Here is a 24,532-nt window from a genome sequence, read left to right on the forward strand (position 1 = left end):
GTCGGCCAATGGGCGCGCCCCTCGGCCCGGGGGGGCGGGAGGTCCCGGGACGGGGCGGGGCGGGGCGGACTCCCGGGCCCCCTCCCCCGTCTCGGCGAGGCGGAGAAGGACTCTGCGCTCTGCGCCCCCCTTCGGTCGCCACGGCAGTGATGGCCGCTCCCTCGGCCCCGCTCCTGGGAGGTCGGAGGGCCAAGAACAGCCGTCTCCTTGAGGCTATGGACGGCCGGGGAGCGGGAAGGGGATGGCCAGCGCACGGCGCCCCCCCCCCCCGCCCTGACACCCCCCCGGGCTCCCCGTCCCCCGGGTCCCTGTCTCCCCCTTCGCTCCCGGGTCCTCTTGCCCCTTCTCCACCCCACCCTACCCCAAGTCCTCCTGACCTCAGCTCCGCCGCCGCTCCCCGCCAGTCCTGCTCTGGGGGTCCTGTTCCGCGCAGACCAGGGGCCGGCCCGTTTCACTCTAGCGAATAAAGAGGCCTTACCTCGCGCAGCCCGGTGCTAGCCCCAAGCCGGGTGAGACCCCGGGACCCGCAGGGACACACAGTGCCGCCCACGCCCGCTGAAGCAGCTCCTTGGTCCCTCCCTGTACCGTATGCAGGTTATCCCTTTTAACTCAGAGCTGGAGGACGACGACATAGCGGTGCAGTGCAGAGTGGTGGGCCCGGGGTCACTGCACCTGCCTGGTTCTGACCTCAGCAAACGACCTCACCGACCCCACCCTTCGCTTTCTCCCACGGGGCCCCTCTTGAGATGCTGTGGTCTCTTCTAGTCTTCTAGTCTCCAGACTTTCCATAGACATTCTGCTTCCCTGTTTGCAACCATTCTCCACCTGTGTTTTTTTGAGTCTTGAGTCCGCTTTTTCCTGAGTCGGCTTGCGTCCCAGGCCTAACGCTAGGCCTTGAGGCGGCCGACAGAGCACCGATGTGCCCCATCTGTGGGGAGCTGGCTAGCTGGACACTCTTTCCTTGAGGTGCTCCTCCTGGTTTAAGGGCGTATTTGTGCTTTTGAATATCCACTGCACCTTGGCTGAGAACCTACCAACCGTGGGCCAGATCCTGGGCCAGGAGATGGGGTGGGGCGAGGGAGGAGCACGGACGGAGGCCAAAGGGTAGTCCCATGGGAGCCCAACTGAGCTAGGTCGGCCTTTGGGACTTGTCCATAAGTAAGCTTCCTCAGGGTGGGAGACGGGTACCCGGCGGTGACAGGCTCCCAGAGCCACCACGAGGAGAACCTGGAGTGAGCCGCCAAGCCAGTATGCAGGGAGCTGGGTAGGGTAGGCTCCAGGAGAAAAGAGGTGATTCAGGAAGCAGCTCTGGGCCAGCAGTTCAGCTCCAGACTCTGTGAACCATGCCAAGGGCCCTGCTTGCGCTCTCTCTCCTCCAGCCTATTTTTGTATATTTTGTGTTCACACCACCGAACTTTTTTATTGACGTTGTTTCCATTTGATGTTCTTAGACTGTGCAATAGTTGTCTTCCTTCTCAAAGATAGGCCCCTGTTGTTTTTCTAGCCTTAGGTGATGAAGTGACAGTCCCTTATAGCATGCACAGGGACTCAACAAGCGTGAATGAAGGCTCTGGTGCTCCTGCCTGGCTTAATCTCCTAACTTCTCAGTTTCCCGTCCATAAAACGGGATGATGTAAATAAAGGGGAGTGTCCCTAGGTTCTAGAATACATATAAAGAGCTGGTACCCAGCATATCATTGTCACGCTATCATCCTCGTGTTTTAGCTAACGATAATGGATCAGTTACCATGCTGCTGGCATGGTAAGTGCTTTATTCGTATTACTTCTAAATCCTCACAGCATCAAAAAGAGAGGCCCCACTTCGTGGAGCAAGGGATGTGGTTTGACAAAGCCCATGCTCTTGAGCCGCTCTGCTGCTCTGTGATTATTGTGAATAAGGAGGTGATGCGTAAAAAGGACCTACATGCACCTGCGTAAGGGTAAGTGCCCCAAACAAGATAGCTTCTATTAATACGGGGTTGTTCACAAGAGATGATTGCTTGGACTTTTTTTGTGATCATGATAAAGTTCACCTTTCAAAAATGCATATCGGGGGGGTGCCTGGGTGGCTCTGGTGGGCTGAAGCCTCTGCCTTTGGCTCGGGTCGTCGTCTCGGGGTCCTGGGATGGAGCCCCACATTTGGGCTTTCTGCTCAGCGGGGAGCCTGCTCCCTCCTCTCTCTCTGCCTACTTGTGATCTGTCAAATAAATAAAATCTTTAAAAAAATGCATATCGGATTCTGTTATTTTTAGAATTCTAGTCATCAGTCACGACCCCGAAATAAATGCAAAGCATTGCATGACTGCCTTTTAGAGTAAAGTGCAGTATATGTTTATACCACCAGAGCAGGTCATCACTTCTACCAGGACTTTAAGAAAAAAGATGGCGGTGGCAGAGTAGGGGGTGCCGCGGCCAACTCCGAGCGCTGGCTCGCAAAGGGGAGGCCCGGGCAGGGCCGGCTCGACGCCACGTGGGAGGCCCCGCCCTCTCCGGCCGCCCCGCCTCCAGAGCCGAGGCGCCTGCGCCAGCTCCCTCCGGCTGAGCTCGACCTCACGGAGCACGCGCGCTTCGCCGCATTCGGACTGGAGGATCCGCGCGCCCTACGGCACTCTGATTGGTGGAGCCGTTCAGGCTCTGGGTCTGGGGCTCGGTGTTCCTTCAGCTCTGCTCGCGCCAGGCTGTGGGTCAGGGCCGACGTAGCACGGTATCTAGGCGTCCGGGCTCAGCTGTAGCTGGACGCTCCAGTCCGGGGGTGGGGCGGGGGGCAGCTCCCGTGGCTCCCGGTTCCGCCGTACCCCTCTCCACGACCTGGGTCGGGCATGTTTTCCAGGGCCCAGGTGAAGCGGGTCCTGCAGCGGGTGCCCGGGAAGGATCGATTCGGCGTCTACAGGTTCTTGCCTTTTTTTTTTGTCCTGGGAGGAACGATGGAGTGGATCATGATTAAACTGCGTGTGGGCCAGGAGACCTTCTGTAAGTGGGGGTGCAGCAGGGTCCGTCTCATTTCAGGAAGGCAGGAGGCGGCTAGGGACCCCTTGTCCTGGGGGGGGGGGGGGGGGGGGGGGGGGGGGGGCCCCTTGTGCGGGGGGGGGGGGGGGACGGTCTTAGGTTGCAGACCGCTTGTTCCATTCAGAGCGCTGAGCTGCTCTTACCGTGGTTAGAAGGGCAAGGACGCTTCCGTTCGCGGCCCGGGGTGACAAAGGCATGTCTGCGTCCAACCTTAAGACCTTCCCTGCACTTTCGGGGAGAGCACGTGACTTGACGCAGGACGCTCTGCTCTCAAGCCTGCCCCGCGTCCCTGCGGGCCGGTGACGCTGTTTGGTCCTAAGGAACAGACTTGCTGACAGCGCCGTGGAAGGGAGTGGGATCCTGAAGATTCAGGGAATCTCCTGCTAATTAGCCAGCCCTCTTCCGGATTCCTCAGTCCAAACCCTGGAAGGAGCTGCTCTGCCTGCCTAACTACCACTGTCTTTGCCGGGCAGAGTCATTGGCACCGGCGTCCAGCACTGTGGAAAGAGTGCCGGGCGCTGCTTTGTGGAGCACTAGCTCTGGAAAGGCCAGTTCTTCTGGAAAGACTTTCCCACCCCCTAGGTCCTTTCTGCTTTATCCCTCTCTAGAAACATGTGTCACTTATGAACTGCCAACCCTTATTAAAAAAAAAATTTCTTTAAAAAAAGATTTAAAAAAATAATCTCTATACTGAACATGGGGCTCAGACCCACAACCCTGTGTTCCAGAGTTGCAGCTCCACTGACTGAGCCAGCCAATGGAGCCAACCCTTCACTTTTTAAAGTTTGATTTATTTGACAAAGAGAGCACAAGCAGGGAGAAAGCTAGAGGGAGAAGCAGGCTCCCCACTGAGCAGGATCCAATGCAGGGCTGGGTCCCAGGAGTCTGGGATTATGACCTCAGCTGAAGGCAGACGCACTGAGCCACCCAGGGATTTCCCCCAACCCTTATTTTAAAAAGTTACATTAGTGTTTCTAAAGATTAGTCCTTTTGTTTATCCATTCATCGTATTTAATGAGCACCCATGAGAGTATATAATGAACAAGGTAGAGAGTCCCCCACTCCACAAGAGTTCTAATGGCAGAGACCCATCATAACGTCAATTACTATTAAGTGTGATCAGTGCTGTGAGGGGAAGTGTGTGTGTGTGTGTGGGGGGGGCAATGGTGGTCTTGGGTGGGGCTACCTCAGTTGGATCAGATGGTGCAGGGAAGGCATCCAGGAGTTACCATGTCGGGTGGGGACTGCAGACTGACTGAGTAGGTCAGCCAGATGAGGGGAATGTTCGTGGAGTTGAAAGTGTCTTATGCTAGTGGTGAGAGCAAACACGGGGCCACGGTGTGGATATTTACTGTTTGAGGGACTGCAGGTGAGCAGAGTGAGGGATGAAGTGGTTAGAAATGTGCCTGGGCAGGGCCACAGGACTGGAGAACCAAGAGTGTACCCAAAGGATTGAAGGGTTTTAAGCAGCAGTGGATCATCACAGGAGGAGAATGGCTTCTTGGGGAGAGGGGGCAAGAGTACTTGGGCTGTGTGGCTGTTCAGGTCTGAGACGGTAGCCTGGTTGGGTGGGGACGGACGGGATGCCGAGAAGTGAGTGGACTTGAGAGATATCTGGGAGGTGGTCCTGACAGGGCCTGGTAATTGAGTGGACTCCGGATGAGCAGGGGAGGCTTCCGGTAGGACAGCTGGTGTGCAGGGGGGATACTGGCAGGACAGTCCAGACTCTGTTTTGGACATGCTAAGGTGGAGATGGTTATACAGATTTGAAGCTCAGGAGGCACATCTGGGCCATGGATATGGGTTTGTGGGTCATTCGGAAGCAGATTGTGATGAAAGTCAGAGTCCAATCCCAACATTTTAAGGGTGATTGGCAATGGCTGGAGAGACAAATAGGGAAACCAGGAGGGTTTATCACAGAAGACAGGAGGTCCAGGTACTCCGACTAGGTGAATGGGAGGTTAGCCCTCCAGGAGAGACAAAGATGCTGGTCAGGAAAGGGGAGTGGAGAGAGGCTGCAGATAACTGGCTCTTGAGAAGGTAGGAGAGGTTGGGATCAGAGCAGGGCGATAGGAGTAGCCCTTGAAAGTTAGCTAGAAGTTAGTTCTCTATTGATGACTGATCTGTGTGAAGAAAGTTCATGGCCATCTGAGGGTGAGTGAGGGTGGGTCAGGGTCATGACTGAGGAAACAGGGTTGTTAGGCACCACCGAGGGCCCAGTTAAATGCATGAGTTAGCCCCACAGTGCAAAGCAAGCAGAGGGAGGGATGGGGGAGGGCAGCTGGATGAATCTGTAGTTGGGGTTTTGAAGGTGTGTCAAGAAGTTGATATTGCTAGGAGGGAATTGCCGCTGGTTTGAGCAGGAAGATAGAACAAGGTGGGGCTGAGGGGGTGTTCAGGGGCCAAGTGCCTGGGGAAGAACTTTAAATAGAGGTCCAAGGATAGAATGCCTAGAAAGGTAGTAGAGGAATCGGTCGGGGCAGGGTGAATTATTTGAGAGAGCACTGCAAGTAGATGGCACAGGTTGACTGGAGAAGTCAAGCAGGCGAAGGGGACGAGCGCTTCATCCTCATGGTGGGTGGCGTTGCCTGGGAAGATAGCACAGGACAGGTCAAGGAGCCTGACCTAGATGTCCGCGTTTTCAGTGATTGAAGGGGAGTAGAGAGCAGATGCCCTTGCAGAGAAGACTGTGGCAGATGGCAAACGCCAAAAAGGAAGAGGGTGGAGAATCAGCAGTGTGGAAAAGCAGAGCTGAGAACAAGGGACCTGACCTCCCCACTCTGAGTTCCTGGTGACGGGCAAGGGAGCTGCAGAGCCAAAGGGCAAGCAGCACCTTTGAGACACTTTAGTTAAGGATGATTTCGGAGAAAATAGACATTTTGGGGGGTGGGGTAGGGAAGGAAGTGAGGAAAGTCTTAAAACATTGCTAAGAGGTGTGCTAGGACACGAACCTGTCTTTGAAGACACGGACTCTCACCATGTTATTGATGTGCAGAACTGCATTTAACTTATTTTTTATTTTTAAAGATTTTGTCAGAGAGAGAGAGAGAATGTGCACAAGCAGGGAGAATGGCAGGCAGAGGGAGAAGCAGGCTTGCTGTGGAGCAGGGAGCCCGATGCAGGGTTCAATCCCAGGACCCTGCGACCATGACCTGAGCGAAAGGCAGCCGCTTAACTGACCGAGGCACCCAGGCACACCCCCCTCCAAGTTTTGTTTTAAATGAAGTTTATTTTGGCCTTGAGTTAAAACAATGAGATTCAGAAAAAGCTGACAGACCTAGACTGTTCATTAAATTAGTCAGATCTAAGTGCCTTTAATTCCTATTTCTTAAAAGTCTAAGTAAAATTTTTATTTGACACAGATGATGTCTACCGTAGAAAAGCCTCAGAACGACAGTATCAGAGGAGGATGGAAAATGCATCGGAGACTGAACTTCAGCCGTCAATAAAGTGAATATGAAATTTCACTGCTGGTTTCAACTCCTTTGAAAATGTACCTTTTGGATCTCTTGTTCTTATTCAGAACTGCCTTGACAAAGAATTTTTATAGTTTTCCTGTCTGCTTCAATACTTCCTAAGTCACTTTTGGACAACACTTAACGGAAAAACTATTTCCTCGTGAAACACACCTGCCCGATGAATCTATTCTATGAACTATTTCTTAAAACAATTCATGGATCAAGCAGGATGCTTTTTTAGTACAGTCGGAATTGTTTGTGAGTCTTTTGTTCTAGGCCACACATTGATAACCTTACTTTTTTGCAGAATTCAGATTTCATCATGGACATAAAAGTAAACTCTCCATTCCAGGACTATTTAAACCAGGATAATTTTGCAGATTACATTTCTGCCAGCTACCAATCTGTCACCATTTTGCGAGGCTGGTGGGAATTCCTGACCATACATTACTCAGGTCAGGTGCTCTTGTGAACAGAAATAACCCCTTCCTTTGCCTGTCCCACAAACATACAAGGGCTGCTAGAGCTCCAGGAAGACTCCAGAGGGGGGAGGCTTCATACTTGTCTGTGATGAAGATGTGCTTTCATGAAGCTGTTGAAGGTAAAGACATTGCTTCTTCCCTAAGAAAGTGAACCTTCACACTGAAAAAGCAAAACCATAAAACCACCACAGACTTCAGCTAAGTCAGAGGCTTAGTCTACTGGGGAGAGATTTTGTAATTTGACTCAGAGTAAGTCTGGGTCAGCTGATAGCAAAAACAAAGGCTTTATCCATTTTTTTTCCTTTTACTCCAAGCTTGGTAACTACATCCAACATCTATTTAATCAAGAACACATCTCTATATTAAAGAAGGCTAAGTTTCACAATGGTTTCTAACAATTGCTCATGAATATTACAGAAGCAGATGCTTAAGGCCACAGGTAATCTCAGGTTAAATATCTCTGCCACGAACCTACCTTCCCAAGCTTTTGTTTTTTTTTTCTAATTTCAGTCCATTGATATTAGAACCAATTCAGTATAAATAGCAAGCCACTGACTACTCAGATCTCCTTCAAGCACTACCCATACCAGCTCAATCACTGCTCAGAGATGGCTTGCATGCGAAGACCAGTGATGATCCACAGCACCAGGGAGAGGGAGGTGTTTCTCCTGTGCACTTGTGTGCCTAGAGAGTTCCTGGTGAACCTAACCTAACAGGCATTTTAGTGGTTAGACTACAGCATTAAGGAATTACATTGTGGTCACATTCTCCCAGTTAAACATGGCCTTATTCTATGCTTTTCCCCCATCCTGGTTTTAGTTTAGTACTGATATATACAGAGAATATGTAATGGACACACTGTTTACAAAGGGAAGTTGTAAATGCTAATAAAACCGTCAACTAACTTACATGTCTGCTGTGGGTTCCCTCCCTGGGCCACCTCCCTGTCTGCACCCCAGAGAAAATCACGAGCTACAAATGCATGTTTAAACTTCCTTAAAGAGTTTTCTTCTTTCTTTTTTTAAAAATCTGTATTAGCGTGCTGCTTTACTGAAGGACAACAACACTTTGTAGATAAGAAATGTTACTTCAAGGCAAGGAGACTGGCAAAGCACTTACTGCATTAAATTGAAGGTACTTTCGGAGCATATCAGTTTCGATGCTAGAGGGTAAAAACTAACCTCTGTTAACTGAGGTGAAAGCTTTTTAAATTCACCTTAAAACAAACTTTAACCCTCCTAGTACAGGATCTGACTCTGCCTGACTTAGTAGGCACAGGAACTACTTAGGGAACTTTAACGGTTAGAGCAATGCTCTTACATGCAATTCTAGGACTGCAGTGCCTCCTAGTGTAAACTATGAGGCAAAGCTTCTAATGACCCAGGTTTTAAAAACCGTACTTCTAGAATGACAAAAATTGAATTAGCATTTATTGCTTGAAATTTACTTCCACTATGGTGTTGGGTAAGGAAAGTGAACTTTTAGGGTGCCTGGGTGGCTCAGTGGGTTAAAGCCTCTGCCTTCAGCTTGGGTCACGATCTCGGGGTCCTGGAATTGAGTCCCGCATCTGGCTCTCTGCTCAGTGGGGAGTCTGCTCTCCCCCACCCCTGACCTGCCTGCCTCTCTGCCTACTTGTGATCTCTGTCAAATAAATAAAATCTTTTAAAAATTTTAAGGAAAGTGGGCTTTGGAGTGCTTCACTTTACCAGATAAACTGATAGGGAAAGTTAAATTAGGTACACAGCAGATTCTCAATAAATGAGGGCTATCTTGATCCCTCTAATGATCCTATTCTGGAAGTCTTTTGGTGAGGGGGCAGCAAAGAATGGTTAACTGAGCGATAGCAAAGTGGTACTACAAAGCTCCTGGGAAGGGAGGGGACCCAAGGGGGCTGCCCTCTATTCTGAAAGTCTTGCCTAAATCTCAGATGTATAATTTAAACACACTGATCTCTCTTCTCTTTTCGTATGTCTCAATTTTTCACACCAAGTTACTTCTCTGTAAAAAAGTGCACATTTGGGGCACCTGGGTGGCTCAGTGGGTTAAAGCCTCTGCCTTCGGCTCAGGTCATCGTCCCAGGGTCCTGGGATTGAGCACAGCATCCAGCTCTCTTAGCTGGGAGCCTGCTTCCTCTCTCTCTCTCTGCCTGCCTCTCTGCCTACTTGTGATCTCTCTCTGTCAAATAAATAAATAAAATCTTTAAAAAAAAAAAAGTGCACATTTGGACCTTGGTGCTTTCCAAAGCAATTCTCTCCTAGAAAAGCAGTACAGTATCAGTTCACACTCTATACATGTGCACTGAATTGGGAATTTCTTGTCACATTTATGTGCAACCCACAAGGCATCAATGCCACATCTGTTCCGGGGACAGAAGCAGTCTATTATGTGTTCAGCTCTGAACTTTCGTTTGGCTGATCTAGCACACTTCCAAACTGAAAAGGAACAGAGTCACAGCAGTATTTGTTCGCTCAGTGTTCAGTGGGAATGTTTGACTATTCAATCATTATTCAAAATATGCTCGTAAGCACAGATGGCAGTACAGCCCTAAACACTTAGGGGTACAGAGCCACAGGGATTTGCAAAGTGATATTAGAGGAAAACAGTTGGTTGATTTTACCAACACTTCTATTAAAAGTGTGGTCATGTTTTTAAGAGCTTATAAGCATGTTAAAGACAACCTGGGCCACCCGTCTCTTCTGGCCACAGACACCTGACTGTTTGACAAAGGGCTTACAATGCTTTATGATACAAGACATGCTTTCCTTACCTTCCACCATCAATACTTCTCCAATTTTAACTTCAACCTGTATTTCTGCCCACGATGAGGACATGTTAGGAATTCCTTGACTGCCTGAGAGGCGTGGCGTGGGGCGTGTTGAGCTGCAGTGTGGCTGCATTCGGCCTGTGCTAATGCAGCCTGAGCCCTGAACCAGGGTCTGCTCACTCACTGACTTTGACCTCCACCTGAGGAGTTTTGTTCCCTTAAATTGGCAGCTATAACCCTGTCAGCACAGAATCAAGACTTGCAGGAATTAAGCCTGTTTGAACCTAACATCTGACACAGCTTTAACAGAACAACCAAACCTGGTTAATCCAAATCACTTTGCAAACTCCATTTTTATTTGGATTAAAAAGCTTTAAATGAACAAACATATGATACATACATGTTAAAGGACTAGTTACCACTTAAACCTCCTCTGATACAGAAATTAGAATAAACCAAGTTTTTAATTAGGTCTGCAAAATGTTCAAGCTCAGAAGTCAACAACACCAGTTTGAGATTTCACACAAGTGTCCCCTGTCAGTTCTTCCTCATAGGAAGACAAGGGTGGGTTCAAAATCAAAGCAGTTCAAAGGCCTTTTAAATCAGTTGGCTGACATACTATTTTAAACCTAGAGGTTTTCCTCCAAATAAACAAAATTCTTTTCCACATGAACTTACATTTTGAAAATATTTAGGCCATTAAACTTTCTAAGCCATATCACTAGTTCCTAAAATTCATGGAGTGGGAGGGGAAAGATGTATATAGTTCACTTGTACTTTCTTAAGTCAGGACATTAAAAAAATTTTTTTTTGGCTTATCTTTTTTGGAAGATGGCTGACCTCAAATCTTATATCCTATATATTCACTGATACTCTCCAAGTTAATATACAGAAAGACATGATTCTAAAATAAATACATAGATTTTTTTTTTTAAACTTAATTAGGGCCTGCCTATTGGCCCCCTGGCCCGGCTCTGCACTGCCTTAGGGAAGCCCCTGGCTGGATCTATGGTTTCTACAGCACCTCTAGACACTGGGAAGGAGCCTGGAGGAGGAGTGCCCTGGCTTCTAATGCCCCACCTAGCCCACAGTGAAGAGTTTTTAGAGGCTTCCCAAAGAAGTCTCATCCAGACCTTAAAAAGGAAAATAAGATGGGTGCATGAAATAAATAAATAACTTAACCAAAATTAGATTTCAGGTTCTTTGGTGTAATTCAAGAATGTCTAGAAATAAAATAATCTGATTGTATTATACAGTCCATGATGACTCAATGGCCCAAATCACTAGGAAGTGAAGATTTCTTTCTCTGATTCAGTTTAACAATAAGGTACTGACATACTATTGCAATACATTTTTTAAAATTCAGAATTATTCAAAACACTTGATGCAAACTGAGACCCAGTGGTTGACTATAGGCAATGAGGTTACAAGGGCCTCCTGTATTTAAAGTATTTAGAATACAAGAGACTTGTTTCCATTCTACACACTTTTGTCCCCATGATTTTGTAAGAATGGCAATTAAATATTCAGGTATTGATTCATACCAGATTAAAAGAAAAAAGTATCCTGTGAGAGTCACTCTCTCAATTTACAAACAGCAAGGGAAGCTCTACCAAAACGGCAACAATCTTGTTACAAAAAAACGAGGGGAATCCAGGTGTGGTGCTTTTCTACCTGTCAGCGAATCATATGCTGCCTTCAGATACTCATTCTAGGCTAATGTGAAAGAGAAAGGGTCAACCCCAAATGTTTGGGATCCATATTGGTCTTTTTAAGTGAGTATTTTCTTAGATTATAATTACTTTCTCCTGAAATACAAAAGCACAAGTTAAATTTAAAAAACATTTTAGAAAGCCTTAAGTTTCTGGTTGAGAATTACAACACAGAAACTTAGAAAGAAAAAAAAAAAAAAGCCACATCTGGTGAGGAAATAAAAATACGAAAATATACGTGCTTATGTAGACAATCTACCCTTTTTACAATTATGCTTCTGACAAAGCTCGTATCTGGTTATGCACTCCCTTCCCTATGTTAGGTTAGGTGTTAGGTTTAAAAAATAAATCACCTCTATGCACACCTCAATGCTTTTCAAGGTGAACTTAATGGTTTTCAATGTAAGAGATTTAAAATTTTAAATCATCTAGCAAGTATAGGCATAAATTGTGAATTCAATATAAATAGATCAAAAGTACCCTTAAACTTACCTGCCAAGACTAAAGATAATTCAGGGTTGTGCACGTGTTCTGCAAAACTAACTGACACCACAGATGACTAAGAGCACAAGAAACCATGCTCCCCCCTCCAGGGGTCCGGGAGATGCACCAGGGGCAGAAGGATGCACAGCACTGACTTCAGATTTCTGGAGCAAGTCTCTGAGTTAACAGAGCAAATGTGCCAGGTCTGCCAAACACCTGTAACCTAAAATAACTTCTCACTTCAACTATAAAAGACAGCTTCTGCTGAAGAGGCTTAAGATACTCAAGTACGTAAAGCAGACTCCAGTGCACTCCCCTCTGTAAGATGTAAACTAGGACCAACTTCACATTTCATTGTCAACTTAAACTAATCTGTAAACTCTCGTGCGTGTGTGTGTGAGTGTGTGTATTTTTTTCATTTTGTTTGTTCTTTTATAAAAAAACAAAACCAAAAACCAAAAACCAAAACCCCAAGCCAAGATAAAACCTTTGATGGTTTCAGTTCCATGGCAACAAGTAAAAAGATAGAACTCCAAGTCTACATATACAACCAATTATGAAACTGGTTTTAAACGAAGGAAACATATGCAAAAAAATCTCTGTGTATTTGATAAAGTCAACTTAATATAACAAAAACAAATTGAAATAGCTTATTAAAAGTGTCCTTATATAAAAATGGCCTTGTGATGTACAGTAAAATGCAATAAAAATTATCATCCTTTGTTCCTCCCCCCACCCCCAGTAACTAAAATGGCTACTGTTCCACAAAACTCTTTATGCTTCTATAAAAGAAACGTAATTGATGTGATTAAAGGTTTTCTAGATTGTATGCTTGGCGAATGTTGAGGGTGTCTCGGAGCATCAAATCCCGAAGGCGCCAGAGGGCATCTGCCATGGTAGTGTGGGCCCCTTTACTTTTCAGCCAGTGAGAGGGGAGGCGGCTCTCCTGTTCTTTTGACAAATGGACATCGCGTCTTCGAGCTGAAAATTAAAATGCACACAAGAGGAAGAAAAGTAGGAATTTTAAGGTAACAATTTCCCCCTTAGACCTAAGATCTGGTTATTTATTAAAGCATATAACACTTATTAAGTATTATGAATTTAACTCTGCAGGGTATTTCCAAGCAAATGTCTTCTCTATCATTTTATTAGGCATCTTTTTTTTAAAAAACTGCGCACTTGGGTACGAGGCTACCTAGCTAAGGATGTCTTACTGCTTTATGGTTTGTATTTTAGAAATTCTCTAATTTATAATAATGACTTAACAAAAGAGCTGCACAGTGTAACATAATTCTCTATGAATGGGAACATCAGAGTTGCACAAACACCTAAAAGATCTAATCACTAGTATTGTGTTGCAGGAAGTCCTGATGATTAATCGTTTCTCCAGGGATGCCTGGGTGGTGCAGTGGTTTAAGCGTCCAACTCTTGGTTTTGACTCAGGTTATGAACTCAAGCCCCAGGTTGGGCTCTGTGCTCAGTCTGGAGTCTGTCTGAGACTTGTTCTCCCTCTCCCTCTGCCTCTCCTCACTGTTCTCTTTCTCAAGTAAATAGCTCTTTAAAAAATTAATAATTCTTCAGTGTTAACAAAAGTTCCTAAAAAGGAAAATGTGAGGAAAATGAAAACATACCTATTACTCTGAAAGAAATCAAATGATCAAACTGGTTTAGAATGAAGAATGAGAGGCAACGGGATGGCTTAGTCGGCTAAGCATCCAACACTTGATTTTAGCTCAGGTCACGATCTCAAGGGTGACTGATCTCAGCAATGTGAGATCGAGCCGCACATCAGCCCCTGCACACAGCATGGAGTCTGCTCTAGACTCTCTCCCTCTCCCTTTGCCCCTCCTCTTGCTCCCGCCCTCTGGCACTAAATAAATAAAGTCTTAAAAAAAAAAAAAAAAGAAATGAAGAATGATGAATAGGAGCTTGTACCTTTCCTTCTAGAAACCAGCCAAGTTATTTAATTTAATTTGATTTAACTTTATGGGGGGGGGCAGAGGGAGAAAGAAACTTAAAACAGGCTCACTGCCCACTATGAAGCCTCACTTAGGGTTTGAGCTCACAACCCGGAGATCATGACCTGAGCCAAAATTAAGAGTCAGCCACTTAAACTGACTGAGCCACCCAGAGCCCCAGGCAAGTTATTTTAGTATGTACTGAAAACACATTAAGTCTGCTGAACTGAATAAGTAACTCGATAGGTTAACTGAAACAGGTTAACCGGCTGAGCCACCCAGATGCCCCTGAACCGAAGGAATTTTTAATTTACCCAAATGCATCTATACTAATACCCAAATGCCTAAAAAAGGATTGAAAAAATTCAGAATACACTTAAAAAGAGAGCAGTGATATTTATGACAAAACTCAGAAATACAGCAAAAGCCCCATTTTCAGTGTGTGCTGTCACTCTACAAAAAAGCTCCAAACCTTCTATTACAGAATTCATTTTACTCCTCTGAGAAAAGTGGTGTCTACCCTACAATATAATGCCAACAGCAGTGGGACTTCACAAAGGCTTGTTGAAGGACTCCTTACCTGCCAGGGTTTGGTCCCACTTGCTAATGCTGTTTGACTCAGCACTGAGGCCTTCGATGTATTTCAGGTAGGCCTCTGAGTGGAGAAGCCGCTGTGTCTTCGGTGGGGGAGCCACAAACATGGGCGTTGTCGGCTGCTGTATGACAGGGGGGCCAGCTGGATGTGGGCCAGGATATGGGGGTGGTGCCTGCTGCCCTGGAGGCCCCAAAACTCCTACCTGAAAGAACACAGAGCACACGGTGAGGGGAAAAAAAAACACCTGGCACGTACTCTGAGAAAGAGGGTAACTTGAATTCTGTCAAGTCCTAGAAAATCCAACTGAGAGTCTCACCTGTTGTCCATACGGACTTCCGCCTGGTGCTGGAGTCCCCACCATAGGGGCCACTCCTTGGTTCATCACACCTATAATTCAGAATGCAATGGCACAGTTAGAGGCTCTGGGTTGAGAGGACTACTGAAAAACTACTGATAAGAAATGATGCCATTTATAATGCAAACCTATGGATCTCTGCCTTTGAATTTTTTCGATAGGAACCCTCTGCACCCAAAACGGGATGCAGCATTCACAGAGAAAATTTCACGTTCTGTTGTTTTTTTAGGTACTTTAAGTATAATGCTAGTACAACCTGTCAGATGTGCATTAATTATTCATGGCTTAGAAATGCTTTGAACCTTGGATACAATTCTAACATTCCCCTAGGTCAGCTTAGTCGGACTAGGTCTCTATTTTCAAAGTAATTTTCTTCTGACGACACATTTTCCTGCAACTGAAGCCCGGGTTTCATTTTGGCAGTAATGGTCCTGCCATCGGGCTCAAGAACAGGGACACAAGGGAAGAGGCTGTGCAAGGGCACAGTTTAGTGAGCCCCGTGGAGACGGGAGGCACATCCCTGCTGCCCTCTCACGGGCCCCAGCACCTCTGCTTCTAACAGGAGTCACTAATACTGGCGGACAGGGCACTTCCGTCTGGTGAGCGGTTCTGTGAAAAGGACCATCTGGAGGCAGATCAGCCTCGCTGCTGTCACTTCAGATGCAAAAATGACAAAGGGAAGGACACTTCATGGACCTACTATATTTGTACTCTGTACCTGGGAATAATTTTGTGAACTTCCCTTGATGATTCCTCACAAGCAATTTCTGTCCCGTAGGTACGAGCTGATAATGGTGAGATGTCCTAAATATACTGTCTGGGGCTGTTTCAATCTCGGGACCGTCCTGTCCATTCACTAAACAGATGCTGAAATAAGCAAGGGTCCCGATTCATTAAAAACTAATAAGCTATAGCCCAAACCCTGGTGTGCTGCTGTTTAAACTTTAAACAAGTCCTGCCAGCTACAAAGAAGGATCAAAAGGAGCTCACTTCATATGCTAGTTTCTCTGGATTCTAAAATGTTGCTATTTTGGCTGGGCAGAACCAGTCCACTATTCTAAGACAAAGAACTGCTAAAGGCCACTTCCAGGAAGGATTAGATATTTGTTAGAGAGGAAGTAATACATAAAAATAAGCCTCTGTTTACAAAGCAGGGATTTTTTTAAGTACCCAGAAGTTTACTTGGATCACCACAGCAGGATCCTCATGCTCATCTGTGACTGGTTTAAGAGGTTGTGGTGGGTAAGCTGCTAGTCCAGCAACATACTAACAACCCCTGTGCGCCACTGCCCCCCAGACACTCACCCTCCTCACATCCCATAACGCAGGGGGCCTCCCTGAGCTGCCTTTTGCTAGTTTTGCAGGGCACAAACAACTCAGCAATTCCCTCTACTTCTTGTCTACAAATGTCATGCAAGGGGGTATCAGTGAGAATGTGGGCTAAGTCACCAGGAGATCCTTAAGGCCTCCTCTCCTCAAAGCCTGAGCAGATACGTGTGTGCGCTTGTGCGAGCACACTTCCCTGCTTCCTGTTTACAGAGGCCATGCAAGGGGGAAGTTAGTGAGAATGTGGACTGAGTCACCAGAGCTCCCTGAGTCCTCTCCTTAAAGCCTAAGCTGATGGGTACGTGTGTGTGTTTGTATGTGCGCACGTGTGGGCACTAAGAGGGGTTCTTCCTGTCTCTCCGACTAAAATCAAGTGTATGTGTGCTGCCTCCATTGCAGTTAGGAACCTGAAGCATAGAAAAGGGACACAGTGTGCCCAATACCCACCAAAAGGTTATCTGCTACTTAAAGGGTACTGGCCTTAGATGTGGCTCCCAGTGAGTAACACATGCACCTGGAAGTCAAGTCCAACCTGGTCTGAGTCAGTCAGATACCCAATGCCAAGGTGAGAGGGCACAGAATGAAGGCCAAGTCTACAGGTCATGTGGGTATACCCATTTTATAACTGACTTGTGCTGCAAGAGCGACTCACACACGGGCCACTATTTCTATAGGAAGCACCCAGTCCCATAAACGTTTCCTCCTCAGTATATCTGGATCAAACCTGTGTGTGGAGTTCTGGCCACTCTCTAAACAACAGTCACAGGAGTGTGGCTAGAGGCTCTAGGCCAAGCCCCCAGGTTCACTCGCCCTGCACACTGCTGGGTGACCCTCTAGAACTCCGAACTCCGTATAACCCACTACTGGTGTAAGCAAATCTAACATTCTACATTTTGTCATCTGGGCCAGGCTGTTAGTGGATATTCTGGATAATGACCAAATGTTATTCTAAGTTATCTTCAGGTCACATTCCCTCCAACTAGATTATAGCTAAAGCCCAGCTCTTTTGCATACGATGGAAATTAATATGAATATGGGAGCTTGTGATTTTCCTTTCACAGTATTTCAACTTACTAATTATAAAGTAAACCTCTAGTTCTTCCTGAACTCCATTTATGTATTTCCACATGGAATAAATTCTGAGATTCTGTGACAGCTACATCAGTGTCTGCAGTCAGTAGGGTGGGGTGCTGGTGCTCTTTAAAATGTTACATCATACTTCTTAGGGGACTCACAGACAGAAAATGTGTTGGTTGCAAATTTGTTCCCTCCCTCCTTTTTGTTCCTGGAATGACTGACTGAAGGATTTCTTCATCATCACTGATGACTCTCCAATCCCCTTAGAAAGGCTGTTTGAGAAGCAGGAGATGAAGAAGGATTCTATACAGAAGACAATCCTTCAGTAAGAATTAAACCTTCCTTCAGAGGAAGAATTGCACTCAGGACCAAAAGTGCTTTCATATGTGACTTGGAACTAGCAATTTGGGAAACTTCATTCACTGATAATGAGGGCGTGGCCTTCTAGGCTGTATTTGGCATTCTGAGCACATGTCAAATTGTCTGAGTGGTGTGCGAGCATGCCTTCTGCCCCGTGGTCTGCTTAGTCTGGTCTCTGCCATGTGTCCTGCGCCGCCGCTAGGCAGTCAGTTGCCTGAGGGCACAGGTGCTGAGCTGCCTGCTTAATACACAGGACAGGCCCTGCTGCTGGCAGCCCTGGGCTTCTCAGTGAGGAAAGGGCTGGCCACAGTGGGCAGCAGCTACCTCCTGGAACAACTGGCTGACGGAGGAAAAAAGAGAATATGAAGATGAGATTAATGAGTGAATGAGGATGAAGTTCTTACCCGGTGGTGGGATGCCCGGGAGGCCGGGCACACCTGGCGGAAGATGGTGGGGTGGAGGCCCCCCAGGGTGAAGTGGCTGCATGCTGCCCATGCTAACAAGGCCATCAACTGGGCCCTGCAAAGGTGGAAGGCCTGGCGGATAGCCACCCATCATGCCTTGAAGGACACAACAAATTTCAGACATGCATCATTAACATGCAACATGAGCTAAGTAATACCAACCTCCCCCCCCACATGCACTACCAATGAATAAAGCGCCCTTAGTACTGCATGATATAACGGCAATTAGTGCAATTATTTTGTTGCAATGATGAACAAAATAAAAAGTTACAAATATGAAATCCAACATCTGTGGATGAATTAGTACTTAGTATATTATTATTTGTAGTTATCTTCCCTGGGATAAATACGCCGCATGTTTTCGGTTAAATAATAATAAAGAGGAGTTCCAGTAACAGCCTTCCCAAGGTCATGATTATTGCAAGCTGTTCAAACAGAGTGACCAGTTCTGCGACTGCGATTCTAATTGATCAGTAGAAACCCCATCATTGCACTCTGCCCACACTCATATGCCTGTCATGGGTATACATGAGGGGAAACTGGAATGGAAGGAGATGAGGCGCACAGCCCTGATCACAAAGCATGGTTCTCCAGCTGGGGGCGGGGTGGGTGGGGTCGAAAATTTTTCAAGGCTTCCCCCTCCCTTCTAGCACCACTACTACTGGTAAAAACGGATCATGCTCAGCCTTGAGCTGGGGAACAGAGAAGAGCCATTACAATGGATGATGTTTCATCTTTAGATCTCAAAACAGGTAAAATAAAGATAAAACCTAAACCCTCCCAAGCCAAACTAAGCCCAGGTCACTTGGTAGCGGGCACGTAGACCTCAGAAGGAATGGCTGGAGAATCAGGCTCTGCTGGCATGAGAAAATGCAATTGTTACTTCTGTGTCCGAATTCACATAAAGCCCTCACGTAAACCTTCAGTTAACAGGGAACATTTTAAATGAGGTACAGAACTTCTGTGAACAGAGGTTTTTATTCCTTTATTTTCAAAGTGCATCCTCACAACACAAAATAGTTTCTCCTGGCTAGGGAAGAGTTTCAAGAAACAAGTATTTCTGGCAAAAGGAGTGAAAGGAAGAAAATAATTTCAAAATGTCAAAAACTCACCTAGCAAAAGACCTTTAAAGCCACAGGACATTTTTTTTAAGCAAGAAAAACAACTTGACTCTTCTAGGATTTGAAATGATCACAATAAACAGAACATAAGACTACCCCCAAAATGCAATCACCTTTGGTCACAGCTTCTTGCACAAAGGGAGGCTTGAGGGACTGGAGCCAAAGCTCGATTTTATAAAATACTCTTTGTAGAGGGACCCTGGGAAACAGTGGAAAACTCCACATTCTAAGGATTTTACTCTTTGACTTTCCCTCAAGGACTGTTTGAAAGGTATTTGTTTATAAAAGTTTATAGTCTTTTGAAGCTGTAAAATTACTGAAAATTCTGAGATTGCTTCAGCCTGCTTCATGAGTCCTATCTAAGCTGACTGAAAAACTTACACAAACCAGTAAAGCGAATTTTAAATAATACTTCTATACATGAAACAGGATTATGAGTTTCATTTTTTTAAAAATGAGAGTTCAGAGAGTAAAAACTACTTTTGTACAGACACACATCTTAAACATAGGAAATCAAAGCTACCAAACGGCCTCTTAGCCACGCTACCAGAGACAGCTTTTAGGGACAAGTAGGTGGGAGTTTAAGAATGTCGGGAGGCTTTGCTTTCAATTACAAAAGCCCATCTGAACGCAGCCTTCACGGGCTGTGGTTGAAGAAATTATTAAGAACTGAAAGACATGACACTTGTCTTCATTAAACTGTACTTTGGCACTTATTATCCCAGTCACATGTGTTCAAATGAGCTTTAATGCTTGTAAGCAAAGCTGGTCTCAGACAGCAACAAGGCTACGACTTGGGCCCTAAGCAATCTGTAAACCCATGAAAAATCACCCTCTCAGCTGCGAAGTTCCTGCTGTGGACCAAAGACTATTGCCTGTCAAGACTGCTTGTTACCCTTCACTCCCATGGCCCGGAATCTGGGCAACACATGCTTAATAATGGAGCAGGGTCTTTCTAGAAGGGGTCCCACCCTCCTCACCCATCAGAGCGCTGTGATGTTATTCCCCAACAGGGAGCTAAAATGCTGCAGCTGCTGTGTTTTAATGTTTTTAGCTGTTTGAATTCATTTTGGTAATGTGTCCCCGGGCTTTTTAGTCAAGGGCACAGTGCTACAAGATCACGTATCAAACAGAACAAAACAGGATGTCAAGGAGGGAATTCTAACTTTCAAAGTCCCCATGTTCAAGGCCTGATTTATAAAACCCTCTGGAACCCCATTAACCAAAATGGGCCATGGAATAGAGCAGGCGATTATGAGATTTGTTAGATCAACGTCAGTTACACTGAAAGTACTGAAAAGCCATGATTCAGATGTGCTCTGGCGAGTGCAACTGCTGAGCTCAGCGACAGTGCATGTGAGAACTTGCCATCACAAAAGGTAGGAGCGACAATGGAAAAGTTATCCTATGCTACTCTTCCTTAAAAAGCAAATACAAAAAAAGCAAAAACAAAAACAGCATCCCAATGAGCCTGCCTTGAACAACACTGTCTGGACTCCCTGCGAAAAGAGGTCCGACCGCTTGCTTAAGAAGACACTCAGGTGGTTTGAATGGATCTCACCAGGCTTAGGGAGATCACAAAGGAGGGACCCGAGAAGCAGTCTGCACTGGAGACAGGTCGGACAAGGATATTCAATTCAAGAATAGCCAAATTTGCTATGGCCACCAGAACCAGAGACAACACACACAAGCAAACCACATTCATCATTTTCTTTTCTTTTTTTAAAAATATGTGACTGGGATACTAACAGAAAATGCAGTTTAATGTAATTAAATAGAAAAGCATTACAGAGTGGGCACAATGAATTGAATAAGGACTTTGTATTCCACTTAGCAGTCATGCACATTAGTGACCAAGAAAGGATTTACAATTCATTGTCAAAAATCCTTTTAAATGGCCAGTCTCTTAAGGATGGCTGCAGCAGAACAAGGCAAACTGAATACTGGAATGAGAGGGGAGAATCGACATCACCTGAATGCTAGTTTTGTGTTTTCTCTTGCGAGTCCCTCCAGAACGGAATTCAGGGTCTGTTTATGCTTCCTGCTCTAGCGCTCTACATCAAGAGCAGTCTAGGGTGGGATATGTCGCCAGACCATGCCCACAGCCAGGCTAGAGCTGCTCCCTACCAATCCCCAGGGCTGGGCCCAGGGCCCATTTCTGGGGCAGAGGGGAGGCATTGCCCATATGGGATAGGCGATATAAGGACGACATGGACGACTTCAAACTTTGACTCTGCCATGAGAAAAGCCTAAAGACTGTGGCCTACTCCTCATTGGAGAAAAAAAAAAATGAAGGAATTTCTTAAAAGTGGAAAAAAATGGTCTTAGCTCCTGTTTTTACCTGCAACAGGTGTCAACTGCTGATTGAGCATCCCCATTGGTGTTGGTGGTGGCACCACCCCCATGAGAGCCCCCACAGGGGTGCCTGCTCGGGGAGAAGCACTCGGCTGCTGTTGCTGTGCTGCTCGCTCTCTCTCCTGCTGCTCAGCAACTTTAGCTGCCCGCTCTGTAAAGGCATTTCAGATTTTCAATTCTGTTTTTAACCCAGGAATTCAAAATACCATCCATTGCATTCAACAGGACTAGTAAAAACACAGGCAACAGTTCTGTCTCAACGGAAGGAACAGTAGATGACTAGTCTCAACACAGGAGGAGTCGGGCCGATTTCACTTGGTAACCTAGAGTCCAGCTTTCCTATCCCATCTTGAGAACTGGTCTGCAAAGATTTCAAGAATGTTAAGACTGCAACACACATTCAGAAAGCACAGGTTTTATTTAAACACGTCAGCAGCGAAACCAACGTGGTTAATCTCACAAGGCACCCTGAAGATGAGAAGAGCTGCCATTATTCTAGTATTAATAGCATTACAAATTATTCATAATTTCAACATGAAGCAATTCCATGGCCCATTATAATTTTTGGCACAATTGTTACTTACACTACTTTCCTGATTCCTTGCACCCAATTTTACTATGATTTGAGGACTCTTGTCATTGGTGTCATGGGGTTTAGCAGCTGAAGAAAATTAACTCTGTAAGGGAAAAGTAGCTTACTGCCTCCTCCACAAGGTTTTAGGGAAAATAAACACTACTTTCTACATCCTAATTAAGCCAAGAGGTCATGTTTAATAAACCCCAAGGGAAAAATACTCCAGGCTACAGTCATTCAAAGCAGGGAATATGTATACACATATGAAGCAATGGACATGTACTGCCAGAACCAGGTTTCCTGAAGCTGAGCAGTTCAATAGTGACCATAAATTATCCTAAATCAGCAAAAGTTCCAAGAATTCACTCTTATTTCATCCAAAATGCAAGAGGAGCATTTGCTTGTGCCAGTTCTGGGCTGTGGAACACACCTTGCTACGTCTCTTACGCCTTTGAGCTGTTCTGTCCTGTACCTCCATAGCCAGTAGTCCCCAACAATCACATTCCCAGTCTTTTTAGGAGTTAACAGCCTGGACCCTTTCTAGAAAACTCTAGAAATGTGTATTCCCCACACACCCACAATACAGGGCTTATACTGCTTCACTACTCATATAAAGGAAAGCCTCCTTACTCCTCACAGGGCAAACTGAGGCTGGGAGACAGGTAGTGACTTGTCCAAGGCTACAGAGAGAACCAGCAACATGTGGTCGTGACTCATGATAGCACATTCCACTGCCACACATTAACCCTCCAACATGGAACTCAAAAGATACTGTTGGCTGATCGAAGGAGTGGAAAATAGCTTGAGATCCCATGGCTTTAAAGAGAATCAAGAAGCAACAGCTCCAGTCCTCTGTTAGTGTATAAGAATGTGAAAGTCAAGCAAGTCAAAGCTTCCCAGGCTACGACAGAGTTGCCAGATAGGCAAGTCATCACTCACTAACACTGTCCCAGTTTACAGATCCTCTGTACAATGAGCGTGAGGGGACAAAGGCCAACTGAACAACCCATTTCCTTGTGCGAGCAGTAAAAAAAAACACTGAATGACCTAGACCCCCACATCAAACTCTAGTATTTTCATTAAACAAATGACAGTAAAATGGGAGAGCAAAAAAAAAGTTGAAAAAAGAAAAATTCGGATTTGTGCATCAGATACAGGACTGGCTACCTATTGGCTCTTTCCAGGAAGTGCCCAAGGGGCTATGTTGGAAAAGAAAATTGTTAAATGAAGCCAGCCAAACTCCAAACTCTGGCTTTTGAATTCAAAACCAAATTGGGTTTTGGTCACAACAACAAAAGTTCAGATTTTGTTTTAGACAGACACTGCTGAATTATACACAACTCATCTCACTCGGTTTTCCCTGAATTTCAGACTCCCTTTGGATATGGGAGACTTTCCTAGAAGCCATCATTTCTCACTCTCTTCAGCCCTGCTCCAGTGTTTTTACTTTTACACTACATCCAGACACATCTGTCTTTCTTGTTCACATTCTAAATAACCAGCCACAGAGTATGGGCTTCATTTGACTTAGACGGGGCTTTACACCCAAGCGAGCTTCATTTCCAACGCTCCTCCAGTGGAGTGATATCTTTGGTTGTAACTATCATTAAGGTCAGAAATATCAAAGCTCTATAAACTTGGACATTCTCCCCCCGTCCCCAAAGTCTGAGGTTCTTATGGAACTGACTAGGGTTTCTTAAAGAGAATTCTGCAAATTATTTGTTCTTTATGATATTAGAAGGTATTATATGAATACTTGGTCAAGTTTCAGAAAATGCCAGGTGAAAAAAAACAGGTGTTTACTGTAGGTCTTAAAGACTTTAATGTGGGAATATGCACTGTGAGTTTCCAAGAGTGAATGTCTGGAGTACTTCTCAAACTGGTTTTGCCACAAAGGTTTTTCTGGCTAACATCTTGCAGGATTAGGATTCTGCAGAAAATCTTTGGGGAAGCCTGTCAGATAATTTTATAATTATCAATTGATATAAATGAAAGGAATAAAATCTTAAAAATATTTTTTTTTTGGAAACACCATAAACTTTAATAAAGGAGGCAGCCCTAATTAATTTCTTTATGTTTCCTAGAAAATAATGGATTTAGCCAAGAAGAGATATGGTTGATCACAGTGGTGAAACACTGAGAGATAGCTCTAAACTGGCAAAATGAACCATCACATACAATACCAAATGGAAAAATATAGCTCCAAAGGCAAGAGTACTGCCTAAGCTAATGTTCATTACTCATTTATTAAAGGTATGCCTGACATTAAAAAACAAAAACAAAAAACAAACCCAAAATCTCTCTCAAGTACTTGTCCCTAAAGGCTAAGAACCACCAAATCCTTAAATGATAGCTCATGGCCCCAAATGATTTAATTATAGAGTAAAAGGAAAATGAAGGCGATTGAGCTTTATCAGAGACTTCAAGTGCCTTAAAAGTAGC

General features: G+C 45.4%; 2 protein-coding genes across 26 annotated transcripts in view; one reads left to right on the forward strand and one right to left on the reverse strand.

Moving 5' to 3' along the window:
- Nucleotides 1-2,565: 2,565 nt before the first annotated feature.
- Nucleotides 2,566-6,473, forward strand: LOC132011402 (ubiquinol-cytochrome-c reductase complex assembly factor 5). Its single transcript, XM_059389889.1, has 2 exons — nucleotides 2,566-2,970; nucleotides 6,369-6,473. The coding sequence occupies exons 1-2, from the start codon at nucleotides 2,820-2,822 to the stop codon at nucleotides 6,458-6,460; spliced, it is 243 nt and encodes an 80-aa protein (XP_059245872.1). The 5' UTR covers nucleotides 2,566-2,819; the 3' UTR covers nucleotides 6,461-6,473.
- Nucleotides 6,474-10,044: 3,571 nt separating this feature from the next.
- Nucleotides 10,045-24,532, reverse strand: part of PBRM1 (polybromo 1) — a 129,215-nt gene continuing 114,727 nt past the window's right edge. For 10 of the 25 annotated variants that reach the window (XM_059389891.1, XM_059389896.1, XM_059389899.1 and 7 more), the window contains 5 exons: nucleotides 21,503-21,667; nucleotides 17,981-18,136; nucleotides 14,775-14,845; nucleotides 14,444-14,660; nucleotides 10,045-12,886 (listed from right to left, as the gene is read on the reverse strand). In XM_059389891.1, the coding sequence (XP_059245874.1) occupies nucleotides 12,714-12,886; nucleotides 14,444-14,660; nucleotides 14,775-14,845; nucleotides 17,981-18,136; nucleotides 21,503-21,667 (782 nt within the window). In that variant the 3' untranslated portion in view covers nucleotides 10,045-12,713. The remainder of the gene's footprint in view (nucleotides 12,887-14,443; nucleotides 14,661-14,774; nucleotides 14,846-17,980; nucleotides 18,137-21,502; nucleotides 21,668-24,532) is intronic. The other 15 variants (XM_059389913.1, XM_059389910.1, XM_059389911.1 and 12 more) reach the window with 3 other exon arrangements.

Source organism: Mustela nigripes, chromosome 2, assembly GCF_022355385.1.
Source record: "Mustela nigripes isolate SB6536 chromosome 2, MUSNIG.SB6536, whole genome shotgun sequence".
Lineage (NCBI taxonomy): Eukaryota > Metazoa > Chordata > Mammalia > Carnivora > Mustelidae > Mustela > Mustela nigripes.